We start from the raw sequence: 18,205 nt of genomic DNA on the forward strand, positions 1-18,205 counted from the left end.
CCCAGTGTCAGGCAGCTAAGGCTCCCACGGCTCAAGGAGATAGAGTCCCACCTCTAGCTTCAACGACGCTAGCTAGCTATAGACTGGCTCTCAGGACAGTGTGAACGAGAAATGCAGTCAGACACTGCTGATTTCCAGTTTATCTGTGCTGGCCACTCCAAACCTCCACCGGTCAGATGAAGGCAAAAGGAACTCCCAAGGCCATTAGTGGTTGAATCAAGAAGACCAGGTAGGTGTTCCTTCAGGCACCTCCTCAAGGGACTTCTGAACAATCACCACAGAATTTCAAGAGGATGTGGCCTCTCTAGAACACTCCTCCAAGATCCCTCAACCATGAGATCTTGAATCAGACCAAAGACTGAGCCAAGAGTATGGAGGTGGAAGGAGCAAATGAAGGAACGTAACACAGGTACTCAAACCCAGAGAAACCCTGGGAGCGGTGCCTGGTGAGGCCAGGGCTAAACAAGATGACATCAGTGTCCCAGCCAGTTCTGGGATAAAGAAAACTAACAAAGTGAGACTTCCAGATGGAGGTTCCCAAGTGGAGCTCTCTGCGGCACACTCTGCCTTAACAACCAGAGGCTGCTGAGAATTCAGCCCGACAAGAAAGATTTTTCTGTGGGTGAATACATAAAAAAGCAAAATCCTGAGCTAGAGTCAAGACACTTCCAAGTAAAACTCCCATGCCCAGGTAATTTGTAAAGTGAATTCTAAGTCTTAAGTTTATTTAAATAACCTCCAGTGAGAACAGAGTGGACCAATGACTACCCCTTCCTTGTGATACCAACTGACCAAGACAGAGTACGCACACCCTGCAGCCAGCCTGCCAGCCCCCTGCAAGAGGGGCAGGGTGCCTCTCAATGCGGGCGACCCCGGCCCCGGCCCCGGCCTGCCGCTGGGGGAGCATCCACTGTTGAGCGAGGATTTTTGATGGTTTCGTCTACCGACACGATAAGGCAGGCGGCCTCAGACGCTGCGGTCAGGGCGTTGATGCGCACCATGGCTGGCTCCCACACGAAGGCCTCGAAGTTGTCAGCGATGTCCTCGTTATTGATGTCCACTCCGTACCACATGCCCCCCTGAAAGAACAGGAAAAGAGAGGAGGTAACAGGTAACTGCTCTCAAATTTCTTCCCACATATCCTCCAAAAGCTTCTGGGTGTTAGAAAACCTCATTCTTTCTGAACTTGCCCGAATCTCCCCAAGGAAGATGGCATCTGCCTGGCATCACCCCAGGAAGCTGGGTGTGCATGTCTTCCCACCCGTGCCCCTAACGCCCACCCCCTTCAAACCCTAACAAGCTGCTCACACAAGAGCTCTAGGACCTCTTTTGGGCAACATGCTGTGTTTTGGGGATGCCCCATCCTCAGGTCACCCTGAGGACTCTGTATTTCTCAAGAGGAACACTCCCCAACCCCCCCTTACTTGGCTCACTGCTTACATTAGTCCCCATTTCAGATGAGGATATGGAGATGCAGAAAAGTGAATGTTTGCTTCAAGCCCTCAGGCAAGTCAGAAGCAAGGCCACTCACTGAGTGCTGTTGTCACAGTGCCCAGCACTTAACACCTCTCAAGAAGTATCTGCCAAACAGCGAATAAACCGAATGAACCCAATGAATGAACCCAATAAGCTCTCTGGGAGATCACAACTTAGAAGCAGCAGAGCCGTGGCTGGACTGCTAGTCGATGGGGCTCCGGCCTGCTTACCACCACCCTGGGAAGCCCCATATATGTGGTCAGTGTGTGCTTCTGGGGAGGAGGCAGCAGGGTCTCCCTAGTTCCTCTGATGGCACTGCGGCTCTCTCTGCCCTCAGAGACACAGTGAGCTGGTACAGGGTCCGGTTCCAGCCCTGTCCCTGGGGCCCAGCAAGCACAGCCTGAGCAGGCATGGCACACGCTCTAAATTGAGGCCCACACACCCAATCCCTGGACCCAAGGGAAAAGGACCCACCTGGGCATGCCGAGCCCGCAGCTTGTTGAGGATGTTTGTGGCATCAAAGCCAGCATTGTCACACAGCTGGCGTGGGATAATTTCCAAGGCTTTGGCATATGCCCCGATCAACAGCTGCTGTTTTCCCGGAATGGTCCTTGAGTAATCCCGCAGGTACTTGGAAAGCTCCATCTCAATGGCCCCGCCGCCAGCCACCACTGAATCGTTCTGCAGAGACCAGACCCACCTCTCAATGCTAACAGGCCCCTGGTCCAAGCTCCAGCCACAGCCAAGCTAGACCAGCCAGTCGGCAGGCCCTCTAGCACCGAAAGGGAGTGGTTCCTTATTCCTCCCACATCCCAAACCCCAGGAAACCTAGATGCGGCTCTTTTCTAGCACATCCCAACTGCAATCCGGTGAACCTTCTGGTTTCTGACCATCTTCAGGGTCACTGTGTAGTTTGAGGGCACCGGTACAATCACTGGGATGGCTGATAACAGCAGCTTCACGGATGGCTCACAAGTCATAGCCTTTAAGACAGTATCACCTATTCTGAGATAATGAGGCTGTTTCTCTATGACTTGTGAAGCAACTGAGGGAAAATAGACCACTCAGGGAAGGACAGGTTATACATGGAAGAAGCCACCACACAAATCCAGGGTCTTATCAGCTGGGGAGGCAGAGCAGGCTGTCCACACAGCCTGGGGGGCAGGACACCCCCAGCCTAGTACCTTGATGGCCCTCCTGACGATCATGATGGCATCGTGCAGGGACCGCTCTGTCTCCTCCATAAACTGCTCAGCACCGCCACGAAGGATGATAGTGCAAGTCTTGGCCTTGGGGCAGCCAGTGAAGAAATTGTACCTATACCCAGGATCAAAATCATACATGTTAATTTCTGCTGCCAGCGGGCTGTGTCTGACCTCACCACATCCTCCCCAACACTCAGCAGCTGCTCTTTTGGTTTTCCAAATCCCACTAGGGTATTCCAATCCCACTCTTGTAGACATGTTCTGGGCAAAATTTGGGGCTGTAACCCTGGGGCATTGTGGAATCAGACTTTAGACCCAACTTGACCTCCTCCCCTCTCGAAATACTTCATATCTGAGTTCTTTATGCCCCAAAGGTGAGACTTCAAAAAAGAGGAGCACATGCACATCCCAGAAAAAGGCAGAAGGCCAAACCAGGCAGGTCCCATGACCTCCGCCAACAGGCAGCCCAGGCCTATGGCTTACCTCTCGCCGCCAATCTGGGTCTCTTCAAAGACCTGGCAGCGGCCCAGCACGTCTGATGACAGAGCATTCACACTGGTTTGGATGGAGCCTCCACAGGCCTGAGGAGCACAGGAAAGTAAGACCACCTGGCAGTTAAGGCTCCCCTGAAGCCAGAAGACAGCTTCCTGCCACCCAGCCTGAAAAGCCAATTCCCATGCCAAACCCTACACTAGTGCCCAGAGCCTCCTGCCCTGGATAACCCACTCTCAGCCTTATCCCCGAAAGAGGAGAAAATAAAACAGAACAAAGACACATAGCAGGCAAGCAGGTCTAGTTAAAAGGAGATGGGGACACTTTACTTCAGCCAAAACCCACTCCCCCAAACTAGTGTGCCCTGGGCCCAACAACTTAGGATTGGTGCTTTAGACCTAGCACATCTTTGGTGAAATGCGAAAAAAAAAAGGAGGAAATCTGGCTGGAAACACCAATACTTAAGTTTCTCTAGCTGATCATAACATTACTACTAGGTTCCTGCACAAATCACATTTCCTGACTTGTTTCGGTTATACCGAGCATGTGCACATGGGGACTGGAGTGCTTCAAGGCCAAAAAAAAAGCGAAAACAGGCCTAGAATCACGTGCCAACCTGAAAGTGCACTCCAGCACACCAGGAGTAAATGAAAATTCCGCCAGGGCCACAAAGGCCAAGAAGCAGCACTCAAACATTTGGTTACCATCATTGTCCTCTTCAGATCCTCCTCCGGTACTCGGCCAGCACAGAACATGTCCCTGTCAGCAAAGTACTGGGTGGCCACATCCCCAATGGGGAGTTTGGACAAGACGACTTTCGCTCCAGAATGATGGATCCTCTCTAACTTGTCATAGAGAATGTTCCATTCGGCATCGACAATTGCCTGATAATCCTTAAGAGACCCAGAAAAGGATGAGGATGCTTTTGGGGGGAGATCAGCATATATAGTAGGCTAAAGTATACCCCCCAAAGTAAAATATGCTGATTTATCTGAGAATTAACCAGAAGACGGTAACCAGAAGAGCCCCTCCTCAGTCCAACTAAACAAGGACCCTATACGGTAACTTGGGAACCACCTAAAACTTTTAAACGCCAAAACAGAAAATAACCCCAGGACTGGGAGCTCCTCCAGAGCTGGCATGCCAAGGTGTTAAGAAATAGTTTAGCCTCACAGATCTACATTCCTCTGAGAAGCTGTACCCACGGAGTCCCCAGTGACAAGACCCCCTCCCCAAGAGGCCATTCTGTGCTGGGGGCACGTTACCTAACAGCACCTGCTTATAGCTGGGAACACTGCTACCTCCAGAGACAGCCTTGGTATCATCGGTCACGGGAGCACACCTGTCCCTATAGTGTGGGACCCGGTGCAGAACGGCCTTCATCTGCTCAAATAAGAGGACTCAAAAACCTGGGCTTGGTGTATAGGTGGAAGGCCCCGCTAGCCCCGTCTCAGGGTCCAAAGAATTATTTCAGCAGGTCTTACCTACCCAAATCCCCTCACGTCAGGTCACTTAGGGAGCAGAATGGGAAAAAAAGTGGGCCTAGTACTTGGACATCAACATATTCAGGGGGCCAGGAGGAGAATGGGGTCCATAGGGAGCCTGAAAAACAAAGCTGTGCCCAAGATGTCCACAAAGACCATGGCTTTGGCCCAAGAAAGCTGGCCATTCCCTGGTCACTGCCAGCTGGTGGGGCCTACCTCAACGGTGTGGACTCTGATTTCAGCATTATCTTTCTCAGCTTTCAGCTCAAGCTCGACATTTAAAAGGGCGATCATTGGATTATTGTACTTTTTGGGTTGCATTTCAAACCCAGCATAAGAGAAAGTCTTCTTGAACGCGACGCCAGCTACCAGCTGGGACTCCTGTTTAAAAATAACAAAACAGTCAACAGTTCAGTACTGGCATGAAATGAAATCAAGCTAGTGGCGTACTAGGCTAAGATATGTCTATTCCTGTGAACCTGAAAGAGTGAACCATGTCTTCATTTTTTTTTTTTCAAGATTTTATTTATTTGACAGAGAGAGAGAGATCACAAGTAGGCAGAGAGGCAGGCAGAGAGAGGTGGGGAAGCAAGCTCCCTGCTAAGCAGACAGCCTGATGTGGGACTCGATCCCAGGACCCTGAGATCATGACCTGGGACGAAGGCAGAGGCTTAACTCACTGAGCCACCAGGCACCCCGACCATGACTTTATTTCACTGTTACAACAAAGCCTTTTCATTTTCATAAAACCTGGGAAAAACACAAAACGTATTTTGGCTGTCCCTTCAGTATCAAGAAAATCAATCATTCAGCTTACAGAGACTAAGCATGGTAAAAGCCATTTGGGCACTCCTCTAAGACTGACCTCCAAAGTGGGAGCCAAGGGATAATGCCAAATGTATACCTCCAGTGCCAGAGAAGGGACCAGGCATTTATGACCTGAGCCGAAGGCAGGGCCTCAACCCACTGAGCCACCCAGGCACCCTGGGACCAGGCATTTATGAATAAGGTACTGGCTGCCTAATGCCTCCCCCTTCAATCCCAACTCAACTCCCTCCCAGTTTTCTACGGGACACGTCACCCCGCACCCCCTCTATCTGTCCTGCGTGTGTGCACACACACTCTGACCTGTGTGCGGTAAGCTAGGTGCACCCTCTTCCAAGGAGATGAAGCCAGAAGGGTCAGAAACCCCTGTACAGTTCCCTAGCTACAACTGTGGCTTCCTACATTTCAGTCCCTCAGAACTTGAGCTTCTTGTGGGTTGGATTTAATAGAAGGGAATAGTAAGAAAGCATGCTGCCCTTAGGATGGACTTCAGCACTATCCAAAGACTTGGGTTCAAATCCCAGATCTCTCGCTCTCTTTTTTTTTTTTTTTAGATTTTATTTATTTGACAGAGGGAGATCACAAGTAGGCAGAGAGGCAGGCAGAGAGAGGAGGAAACAGGCTCCCTGAGAGCCCGATGTGGGACTCGATCCCAGGACCCCGGGATCATGACCTGAGCCAAAGGCAGGGCCTCAACCCACTGAGCCACCCAGGCACCCTCCAGATCTCTCTTATTAAGGGACCAAGTTATTTCCCACTCAATAAAAAAGGATATATTCAGCTCAAAGACCTCCATGTTCTGTGTCAGGGCTAATCTCTAATACTATTGCCTAACAGTGAACACATGTGCAACACTCAAATCCACAGCATCCTAAAGGGGTGATGCCTGAGCTCTATCAAGATGGATAGGCAGAGGGACACCTGGGTGGGTCAGTGGGTTAAAGCCTCTAACTTCGGCTCAGGTCATGATCCCAGGGTCCCGGGATAGAGCCCCACATTGGGCTCTCTGCTTGGCAGGGAGCCCGCTTCCCTTCCTCTCTCTCTGCCTACTTGTGAGCTCTATCAAATAAATAAATAAAATCTTTAAAAAGAAATTCTAAAATATATTGTTAAATGGACAAAAGGGAATTACAGAACACTGTATTACAAATAAACCCTTGTGTTTAGAAAAGCAGTATTTACATATGTTTATAGACACACACAGTATGCTGGAAGCACTTGTGCACACACACACACACACTTAATGGTTGTATCTGGGGCATTTATTTTTATCTTTAGGCCCCTTTATACATTTAAAACTATGTATAATCTATTCAAAACAAATGAATAAAAGGCGTGTCCCTTCAAATAGAGTGGACTGAGAAGCACTTCTCAGATTTATTCGCCCGGAGGGTCCTAAATGATTTATCAGATGGAGCTAGGGCTATCCCCTCCCACATCACACAGAGATTCTAAAAATTGAGTTCAATCTGCTCTTCTGCTGTCAAGTAAATACAGGTCCAGAAAGTATGTACAGTCATAGGCTGTAGTGACATCATGGGGACCACAACTCTAGTCTGACTTCCAGCCCAACACACATTCTCTCAGCACCTGTACGGTGTGCTCACCTCCTGCACCAACCCGTCTGCAGAGTCCATGTGAAGGCAGGAGCCTCCCGGGGGGCTGTGGCAGGCTTACCTCCAGGGCACCACCTTGCACCTTCTTGATTCCAATCATCTTAAGCTGCAACAGATCGTCGAGCATCATCACTGCATCCACCACCATCTTGGCAAAGAAGGCTTTCTGCTGGGAAATCAGCTTGGAGCTCAGGGCGGTCATGGCACACTTCTCCAGCAGCTTCCTCTGCTCCCTGGGACACGAGGATGGGTGGGACCTGCATCAGGCTCTAGTGTTGAGTCTACTGCAGTGTGGACAGGGGGTCTGTTCTGGTGTCTAAACTCAGCCCACACCACCTTCCTCTTCTGCATCTTTAGGACAGATTACCACTGAGGGATGGTGACCACGGCCAGAGACCTCGCGTGGGACAGCTTTAAAACTCCAGCATACAGCCCCTTTTGTGCTGTGTAAGCTGGCATACAGCCAAGGGTCTGGCAAGAGCCAAATGGCCCTGGGCCCATATAGGGTGGCAACACACTTCTACATCCAATTTGGCCACAGAAAGTCAAGGTTCTGACAAAGCCCACCAAAAACTTACACTTTATCTTCCTTCTTCACGGTCACAGCGATCTCTTTGATCTTGTTAACTGCCTGCCAACAACAGAAGCCGAGTGAGTCCCTGATGCCAAAGGCAACCTGGAGAGGTGGGTCCCAGACCATCCTGCCACTCTATAATCTGTTTACTCCCAATTCTTAAACATTCCCACTCTGCAGCTGAAACAACACTTCCAAGTCCTATAGCTGCCTGAAACAAAGATCTCTGTAGTTTAGAAAACTCCCAGTGACAAATAGGTCTAGGCATAGGTCTAGTTCTGAAAAACCAAGGTATTTCTAGGATTTAACTCTGAATATGCAAAAAATACACTAAAATAAGTGAGTGGAAACAAGCTAGGATTCTAGATTGGGCCAAACCTTCTGGCTTATGAAAAACACTCAGTGCTTTAATTTATTAGATATATAATACCTTTATATGTTAAACTTAGTATCTTTTCAAAAGCACTTCTCATATATGATCTCATTTTAATGTTACCAACCCGAAACAGACAGTAAGTAACTTTGGGGGGTAGGGGAGAGAATCTCAAGCGGACTCCCCACTGAGCATGGAGCCTGAGCCGAGTGCTTCATCCCATGACCCTGAGCCGAAATCATGAGTTGGACACTTAACTGACAAGGCACCCAGGTGCCCCTGGAAGAGAGATAGTAAAGGGAGAAAGTAAAGCCTAGAGGGACTGACTTGCCCAAGATCACAGAATGAAGGTCAAAGATCAGTAAAAGCAGGGTCCTAACATGTGTGCCATGAGGAACTTGATAAAAAACAAACCAAAAAACCCCAGCTCTCACTTACTGAGTCCATCAGGAAACCTGAAGCTTGAAGAGATAGCTACTGAATGGCAGATCTGAAATTTGTAGGGAGAAGTCAGAAAAAGTCCAAAGAACCCTGTCACCAGCCTCTCTATACCCCAGTAAAGGTATTATCCTAAGAAAAACATGAAGGTACCCAAGCACATGGCCAGGGTAGCCAATATTCCCATACCAACTGGGTGGCAGTGCGGAAAGCTCGGATGATGATCTGTGGGTGCAAACCTTCCTCCACATAGGGTTTTACTTGCTTCAGAAACTCAGCAGCCAGCAGGGTCACAGAGGTGGTACCATCACCGACCTAGAAGCAGATGACAGGAAATTCACATTTTCTCATGTTTAGAGATAAACCCTGAAACTCCATTTTTAGGCAACCTACCCATTTAAACTAGGAGTGTTTAAATGGGTGTAAAATGTTTTTTCCTGAAAGCATAGGTGAAGGCAGTTAGGTATCCATCCCATCAAAAGGCTCTGGGCTACAAAATTAATTCCCCAGCCACGCCCATTCTCCAAAGAGAGCTGATTTGGATAATCAAAGTTCCTCAGGATGTGAAATCACATAAGCAGATTAACCAAGAACTTATATATTACACACAGGCATGATGAACAAGATAGTCCCAGTCATGCTTATGCTTCTGTGTCCCAGGTAACCATGGCAGCAAGAGACAGGACACAAACATTCTTTAAGGAGTATGAAGGACTACAGAAGTTTCCAAAAAGATCATTTCCGCTGAATCCCACTGAAACAAACCTTCCAGGAAAGGCCAAAAGTCCTTTACATTTTATACACTGGAATAAGCAGATAACAATCTGCTAACCATTCTAACATAGTCATTTTCTACAATGGGATCTAAACCCTATTTTTAATGAATGAGAAAAAGAATAAAAGCTAAAACCAGTTCACATCTGATTTGGCAGAAATTCACTTTCAACTCACTTATGTCCATTGTGTAATGTGAGGGATCTCCAAGGGGGAAGAAGTGGTACTGGGGTAAAGGGTTTAAGTGGCCAAACTCCTGGCCAGAAAGGTTATTAGTCCCTTGTTGAAGATAGTAACAGGTCAAATTCAGATTATTCTCACTTTAATTTTTACAAGTTATACTGTTTTATAGTCTACTGGGTCTCAATAAACCTTTTTATATAACTTTAGAACAAATCTGTGATACTCTAAAATGCAAGCCTGTTTCCTCTCAACAGTTGATTCAAGATTCTAGTGTTAGATTTTCTTTTTTTGGGTAAAGATTTTATTTATTTATTTGAAAGACACACAGAGAGATGTAGCGAGAAAAAGAGCACAACCCAGGGGAGCCTCAGGCAGAGGGAGAGGGAGAAGCAGGATCCCTACTGAGCAAGGAGATTGACTTGGGGCTCCATCTCACGACCCTGGGATCATGACTTGAGCCAAAGGCAGAAGCTTAGGGAACTGAGCCACCCCAGTGCCCACAGAGTTAGAAATGCTTTAAGACACACTGGTTAATGTTGTCATTTCATACACTTGAAAATGACTGAAGTGGCAAACTTTATGTTATCTGTATTTTACCAGCATGGAAAAACAACAGCAGATAAACTGGAAACCTTGGAGTTTCCAGTCCCATCTTATAAGGTGACTAACATGTGAGATTTTTAAAGATTTCATTTATTTATTTGACAGGCAGAGATCACAAGCAGGCAGAGAGGCAGGCAGAGAGAGGAAGGGAAGCAGGCTCCCCGCTAAGCAGAGAGCCCGATGTGGGGCTGGATCCCAGGACCCTGGGATCATGACCTGATCCGAAGGCAGAGGCCTCAACCCACTGAGCCACCCAGGCGCCCCCGAGAGATTTTTTTTAAGCTAAATATACTAAAATTATTTTCACCTCTTTCTTTTTGCTTTTTTAAAAAATTAACATATATTATTTGTTTCAGGGGTAGAGAGATTAAATTATTTACAAGGTCACAGATATGCACGACAGTATATGGCCCTGGTTCTAATATCTCAGCTAAATGCAGTGAAAGAGTATAAATTTTCAAAGACTATCAATACCATCTAATTATTTTACAAGTATGTACTACTTGTGAAATCATAATTTCAGAGTTAAAATTTAAAAAAAACAAACAAACAAAAAACAACTTTATGCGAGAAAAGCAAAAGAGCAAGCAGCCATGCATTTCAACCTTTACTTAAACACATATGCTTGATTTCCCCACCTCAGCATCTTGGGATTTGGCAATGTCCACTAGAGTCTTTGCTGCAGGATGGACAACATCAAGGAGTTTCAGGATTGTGGCCCCATCATTAGAAATTGTTGCTTTGCCTTAAAAGGAAAAACAGAAAGTAAAAATTTAAAGACCCTTTTCCCAGTTGGACTTGGGAGCCCACACACACTTTACTGGGATGGGACAAGAGAAGATCGTGGCATCTATGAACTGATCTTTTTACAGACTTAGCTCTGTGCACAAAGCACCTGAAACCACAAGCTTCTGAAGACCATGAGCTCCTGATTTTCTCCAAACAGCACTTTGCACACCTCAAACTGAATGTAGAAAATATTACTTCAAATGAGTGAGAAACTGTTTAGATAGTCTTGACTATCTAATTAACACCCTATTATCTCCCATGTCAGCTAGGACACTAAAACATGGGGGGAAATTCTGTTCTGGTGACATGATACAATGGAATGACCACAGGCAACACAGATGGTTCTGTTTCATGTTTCCAGGCTGCCTCTCCCCAAGAAGCAACAGGTTCCTGAGACCAACTTCTCCCATATATTCCTATATTCCCCTAAGATTTATTAGCATTCAGGACAAAGTACGAAATGGAACTGTTTCACAGCAAGCCATCAGAGATCTTAAAAACAGTGGCATTTGTGAGGCCAATCTCTGCTACCCTGAACACTCCCCAGGAGTGTCCTCCCCTGTGCCCTGGCCTGAGGAACCCTGCAGACTCACCTCGGCCATCTACGATCAGCTTGTCCATGCCGCGAGGGCCCAGGGTGGTTCGTACAGCCTCTGCAATCACCTGGCAGGCACTGATGTTACTTACAAGCTGGGGGATGCCTTGGGAGCTATCAGTCCCCTCTTTCAACAGGATAACTGGTGTGGGCTGGAGAAGAAAGAACAACGGACTGCTTTTAACAATCATCTATTGCAATGAAATTCAAGGAGGGGCAAAAGGATAAATGTTTCCATCTCCCCCATAACAGAAATATATGGAGGCCTCTTAAAGATCCAAGAGAGAGAGCACATGCACACACGCACGCGCGCGCACACACACACACACACACACACGGAGGGGGTGTAGAGGGAGAGCAGCACACACCCTGCTGAGAACCAAGCCAGCCGCAAGGCTTGATCTCATAACCCAGAGATCATGACCTGAGCTGAAATTAAGAGTCAGACACTTCACCAACTGAGCCTCCCAGGCGCCCCTCTGAAGGTTTTTAAAAACTATATTCCCACTGTCCACCACGCTGATTCCTTGACCAGCACCTATATCCAGAGATACAGCCAAGAACACAGCTACCCTGCAGGTGTGCTAGAAAATGGTATGAGGAGGATGATTTAGTCTAAATCAAATACTGTGTTCTCCAGTGCTCAGCAGAGTAAGCATAGCCTTTTCAACTCTTACACTATCCCCTGTGTTGAAGAATTAGGTCACAGCACAGGAGGAAGAAGCTCAGTGTTCACCCTCCAGCAAAACCACCACTTATCTGCATTACAGCTTAATCCTACAGAAGTTGACGGGGCATTGATGCAAAATACGAGATGCCAACAGCTTCAGGTGGTGTCCTGGAGATGCCCAGGCAGGCAGCTTACTAACCATGCTTAGCTGGAGTGCACAGGAGGAGCCAGGCAGAGAAACAGATAGCCTCACAAAATGACAACAAATCTAATTCGTACACGATGTTTCCATCTCTCAGTGTCAGTTCCATAGAGCTTCCCTGTGACCGGTCTCCAGTCAAATGTCCCAAAGAAATTTTCATCTATTTTGCAGGCTAGCCTCGAGAACAGTCATTATTCCTACAGGGGCTTAATTTGGATACCCGCCTTAGAAACTCTGGGAAGACAGGGATACTTCCCCATTTAAAAACTTTGCTTAGAGACCTTTGCTTCAGTGACTGTTAGCACAGACAGTAATTCCTCATCTTGGCAAAGCAGTTTGTATCAAAACCTGTGCCTTCCGAGATGAGCTCATAACCAGACTCTGTCTTCTCTGCGTTTGTGACTTAATTTTGTGTTGTAGAACAGAATATAGTAAGGGTGCTGTTTTGAAACTTGTTATGCTATATGTGTACTACTAAGCTATGACTTAAAATGTACTTCTTACCATGGATTGCTATACAAAGTCTGAAAGCCTCTGCTCCTGTCCACCCCTAGTCTGAGCAGGAAAGACACAGGAAATGAAAGCACAAGGGAGATCTTGACCCAACAATAAGGAGGCACGGGTTCACGCATCAGAAAGCCCAGTGACCCATGAGGGTGACTCCATATTCACTGCGCAATTCCTGATAAAGGCCAACTCCTCTGGCCAGTGCAGCTGGAGGACAGTGGGCAGAAGGAAGACTGGAGTAAGGCTGCAGATGCAGGCAACAGCCAGCTCCATACTCAATACAGACCATGGTAAGGAGTTTGGATTTTATTCCTACAAAAGGAAGCCCTGGAAAAACTTATTGCAGAGGAATGGCATGTTCCAATTTACATTTTATCTATATAAAATGTAAAGAGAAACAAAGTAGGAGGCAAGATATAGTATGTAAATGCATAAAAGGGGCTGGAAAGATGAGCAAGAAGCTGTAATGAGTAAGAGTGTTCCTACACTCTTAAAAAGGGTTCTGATGCTTTGTATTGTGGATTTTCTGTTTTGTTTCAACGTTTTCCTAATAAACACATACACTACTTTCTTTCTTTCTCTTTTTTTAAAAGACTACCTGTCAGATAACCCCCGAAATCTGAGGTCAGGCATGGGCCAGAGAGAAAATTCCTTCCCTTTCACCAGTGTCCCAGGTCTGACAGCAAGAAATGGCTTCTTTATACTCTCAGCATTCTTTCAGGCCTCTTATACCTTCAGTAAGGAAAAAGCTATTCCGTTCAAAGGCCCTACCCTCTCTCAGTCCTGCTAAATTATTTCTCATGGCAGCCCCAAGCTTCTTCGGTTCATCCTTGCCCTGCATAGTGTTAAACTTCAAATCAAAAACCAACTTGCATCTCAAACTTTTCCTGTTACCTTCAACAAATTTTCACTTCTCCAACAGGATAACTGAACAATGCTTATGAAGACTTTTTCTTATCTCCACCTCCAAATTGTATGCCTATTTATAAGAGCTACCCTGATATTTTTTTTTTCCTTTAAAGACCTTATTTAGGGACGCCTGGGTGGCTCAGTTGGTTAAGCAGCTGCCTTCGGCTCAGGTCATGATCCCAGCGTCCTGGGATCGAGTCCCACATCAGGCTCCTTGCTCCGCAGGGAGCCTGCTTCTCCCTCTGACTCTGCCTTCCACTTTGTCTGCCTGTGCTCGCTCTCGCTCGCTCTCTCTCTGACAAATAAATAAATAAATAATCTTAAAAAAAAAAAAAAAAGACCTTATTTATTTGAGAGAGAGAGCACAGGGTTGGGGGGCAGGCAGAGGGAGGAGCAGACTCCCTGCTGAGCAGGGATGGTGCGGTGGGCTGTGACCCTGGACTCTGGGATCATGACCTGAGCCAAAGATAGACATTTAACTAAGTCACCCAGGTGCCCCATTTTTTAAAAAAGATTTTATTTGGGGTGCCTGGGTGGCTTAGTTGTTGGGCATCTGCCTTCTGCTCAGGTCATGATCCCAGGGTCCTGGGATGGAGCCTCGGATCAGGCTCCCTGCTCAGTGGGAAGCCTGCTTCTCCCTCCCCTACTCCCCGTTTGTGTTCCCTCTCTCACTGTCTTTCTGTCTCTATCAAATATACAAATAAAAAAAAATCCTTAAAAAAATAAAAAATAGGGGTTCCTGGGTGGCTCAATGGGTTAAGGTCTCTGCCTTTGGCTCGGGTCATGATCCCGGGGTCCTGGGATGGAGCCCCTCATTGGGCTCTCTGCTCGGCAGGGAGCCTGCTTCCCTCTCTCTCTCTCTGTCTGCTTCTCTGCCTACTTGTGATTTCTGTCAAATAAATAAAATCTTTAAAAAAATAAAAAATATTTGGGGCACCTGGGTGGCTCAGTGGGTTAAAGCCTCTGCCTTCGGCTCAGGTCATGATCCCAGGGTCCTGGGATCGAGCCCCGCATCAGGCTGTCTGCTCCGCGGAGAGCCTGCTTCCTTCTCTCTCTGCCTGCCTCTCTGCCTACTTGTGATCTCTGTCTGTCAAATAAATAAATAAAATCTTTAAAAAAAAAATTTTATTTGGGAGAGAGTGAGTGCACAAACAGGGGTAGGGGGAGCAGAGCGAGAGGGACAATTTAGATTCAGTGCTGAGCCCACAACCCAACACAGGGCAGTGTCTCAGGTCCCTGAGATCATGACCTGAGCTGAACCAAGAGTCAGATGGCCAACTGGCTGAGCCATCCAGGTGTCTCTACCCTGGCTCAGTTGGTAGAGCATGTGTCTCTTGATCTCCAGGTCCTAAGTTTGAGCCCTGTGTTGGCTATAGAGCTTACTTAATAAAGTGTGTGTTTGTGTGTGAAGATATTTTTAAATGGTAAAAAACAAAACACTTTCTTACCATGCCAGCAATTCATCAGTGCCCCAATTCTTTCAAGATGTTTTTTTAACAGCAGCTACTAGGGGCACCCTGAAGAGAGGATCCCGTAATTCCTTCTGCTTCCTCTGTGCACAATTTTTATAACACCAGCCATCTTAAAGTATGAGCTTCCCAAAGGTAAGGATTATAATCATCTCAATTTGTGGAGTGCCTAGATTTGGCCACGTATGAAGTAATATGCAAAAGCTTTTGATACTGAAAATTCAACTTTATATACGCCATGAATTAAGATAGCACTGGCTTGGGCACCTGGGTGGCTCAGGTGGTTAAGCGAATGCCTTCAGCTCAGATCATGATCCCGGAGTCCCAGGACCAAGTCCTGCATCAGGCTCCCTGCTCAAAAGGGAGTTTGCTTCTTCTTCTGACCCTCACCCCCTCATGTGTGCGTGCTCTCTCTCAAATAAATAAAATCTTAAAAAAAAAAAAAAAGACACTGGCTTCTAATTTTTGCAAAAGCACTGGCAGGGTGGTGAAACGAAATCCACTGAGAATTCTTAAGTACAAAGCAAAGAGGGCTCAGAAGCATCTGAGCCCCACGTTCCCTATGCTGTGTAGGCTGGGCCCACAGAAATGGCAGGCTGGATAAACGAGGAATCCTAAGGGAAGGGAAAGGTGGCAGAGCTGGATTGAACCAAGCCAGGTCAAGCTGGACAGGTCCTCTTCTTTTACCTCCTGGAGGACACGCACTGCTATGGGAAGTCCAGCTTCTTTTCTAAGTTACTTTTCAATCTCACTCATTTTTACTGAATAAAGAAACAAGAGCGGAACCAGTAATCTGCCAAGGGTATCGTGGAAGGCTCTGGAATTTCAGCTTAATGACCTTCATCTTCATCCTCCTTAAAAACGTTTATTTATTATTAAAGCTTAATGTTCTGTAAAACAACAACAGGTGTTCACATGCCAAGGCATGTAGTACTCAATACCACAAAGGCAAGGACACATGTTCCTTCCTAGTGTACTGCAAGTCACAGGACTGAGTTATCAGTCCTCTCTCTTTTTAAAAAACTTTATTTATTTGTAATTTCTACCCCCAAGGTGGGGCTTAAACTCATGACCCCGAGATTAGGCGTTGTATGCTCTATGGACTGAGCCAGCCAGGGACCCCTTTACCTATCTTCTGATCACAGAAGCATTCTAGAATATCGAGGGCTAATTCCATGACAGCAAGGATTTTGACAGAAGATTCACATCCCAAAAGGAGTCTTGCCAAACAAAACTCTGATGGAAGTCTTGTCAGTAGGACAGATTACAGGGAGGGAAGGAAGAAACCAACCACCTAGCAGAACAGCTAAGATCTGCTGAGTGCTTACTCCATGCTGGATGCTCTGTATGTAGCAGCTCAAAGAATCCCCTTAATACACCGAGGGCAGGAAATTTAATAGCATGCTCAAAGTCACATACCTAGTAGGTACCAGCTTAGTTACAAAACCTAGGCATCCAGTGTAGCTCTGGAGCGACTTCAAGAATAGGTATTGCTGGAGAGGGACTGAAAAACGGAAGTACTAGAGGTATGAAGGGGAGAAAAAAGTACAGATAAATTCTAGGTTCCTTCTATCATGGTACAACTGGCCTCCCAGGGCATCCGGTCACAGAATGAACACACACCTCACAGGTCAGTCTGACCTCCACCAGGACAGGAAGCGGCTGTAGAAGGCCACCACTTAACAGAAGATTTCCTCTGACTGACCAAAATGAGTCCGTGAACTGCCAAGTGCACCACAGGGAGCAGCATCTACGTCAGGGTCTTGCCTCAGACACCCCCTTAAAAGCTGGCCCTGTTCAAAAGCAACTCAGGAGACAGCAGCAGGCTTGGGATCCATTGTAAGCATCTAGGGCCCTGAGATGGCACAAAGGGCTGGGGCGGAAGTGGGCTGGGCTACAGGGGGCCTCCGGGATTCACCGACACCCCTAATTCAAGAAAAGGAGACCCAGCGTTAGATGGCCAACTAGAAAAGCCTGGTCTGATGCCAAGTCCGGAAGGGCAAACAGAGTCGGAGTCCGAGCCCGGCTCTTCCCACCTCTGCCGTAGTGTCCCCATGTGCCCTGTCCATTCTCCTGGCTGAGAAGCTGCAGCCCCAACAACCAGCTGGCATTACATGACATTCAGTAGGCACTAAATATGCTTTTACTTCAGGAACGAACGAGTGAGTGGTAAAGTACAAGCCAAGTGTGTTTCCACGTATGCAGCAGCAGGCGGGCTGGGGGACCCGCGAGCAACCACAGTTGAGCCCCTCCGCTCCGCCCAACATAAGGTCCCCACGCTGCCCGTTCTAAGAAGCACACGTTTTTTACACCCCCACGTTTCCCAAGGCACCCGCCGACCGTGTATGCACGCACGCTCAAAGTCGCACTCTAACACAGCTTATGATTGTGAGGGGGCTCCAAAAACCCGGTCCCCTAAGCGGGCTCGCGGCCCCGAAGCAGCCTGGGACTTGTAGTCCGCAGCCGGCCAGACCAAAGTCTTCCCTCCAGCCCCACAAAGGCCTCGCCCAGAGCCCCAGTTCCGTGCGGGGGCCGAGCCAGGCCGCGGCGGGCCGGGGTCGCCGGAGACAGGGGATCCGCCTAAGGACAGAGTCAGTAGGTAGCGGAGGGCCCTATGGGACCGACCCGGGCCAGGCGGTGCCACCCACGGGCCGGATGGCAGCGGATGGCGACAGATAGGCGAACCGCCACTCACCATCATTTTGGAAGCTTATTCACTGGCCCGCTACGCCTCCCGTCTTCTCCGCGTCCGGGCGGCCCAACAACCCCACAATCCCCCGCGCCAGAGAAGTCCCCAGAAGCTTCGCCAAGCCGTTGGCTCGGGAGAGGAAGGGGACGGGCCACTTCCGCCACTCTATGGCTTGTTACCACAGAGTCGACACGGCTAGAAGGACCAGAGGCTGGGTCTTTGAGGGAGCTTTTGGGAGACGGGTTGGTTACCTAGGGTCGCCGGATTCGGGTTGTGCTTTTCTCTTTGAATATGTAGAATCCTTGTTCGGTCTGCGTCACCCGCTAACCCTC

At 47.8% G+C, this 18,205-nt stretch overlaps 1 protein-coding gene across 2 annotated transcripts; it reads right to left on the reverse strand.

Annotated features, from left to right (window-relative positions):
• Positions 1–692: 692 nt before the first annotated feature.
• On the reverse strand, positions 693–17,999 carry CCT7 (chaperonin containing TCP1 subunit 7). Of its 2 annotated transcripts, XM_059405839.1 has the most exons (12): positions 17,880–17,999; positions 11,426–11,579; positions 10,682–10,788; positions 8,673–8,798; positions 7,677–7,729; positions 7,160–7,331; positions 4,874–5,038; positions 3,878–4,066; positions 3,165–3,262; positions 2,661–2,793; positions 1,951–2,157; positions 693–1,079 (listed from the first exon to the last, which is right to left on the reverse strand). In XM_059405839.1, exons 1-12 carry the CDS (start codon positions 17,883–17,885, stop codon positions 858–860), a joined length of 1,632 nt encoding a protein of 543 aa, XP_059261822.1. In that variant the 5' UTR covers positions 17,886–17,999; the 3' UTR covers positions 693–857. The 2 variants fall into 2 exon arrangements, with proteins under 2 accessions (XP_059261822.1, XP_059261823.1); XM_059405840.1 differs by lacking the exons at positions 7,677–7,729; positions 10,682–10,788; positions 11,426–11,579; positions 17,880–17,999 and having other exon boundaries at positions 8,673–8,734.
• Between the last annotated feature and the right edge of the window lie 206 nt (positions 18,000–18,205).

This window comes from Mustela nigripes, chromosome 7 (genome assembly GCF_022355385.1).
Source record: "Mustela nigripes isolate SB6536 chromosome 7, MUSNIG.SB6536, whole genome shotgun sequence".
Taxonomy (NCBI): domain Eukaryota; kingdom Metazoa; phylum Chordata; class Mammalia; order Carnivora; family Mustelidae; genus Mustela; species Mustela nigripes.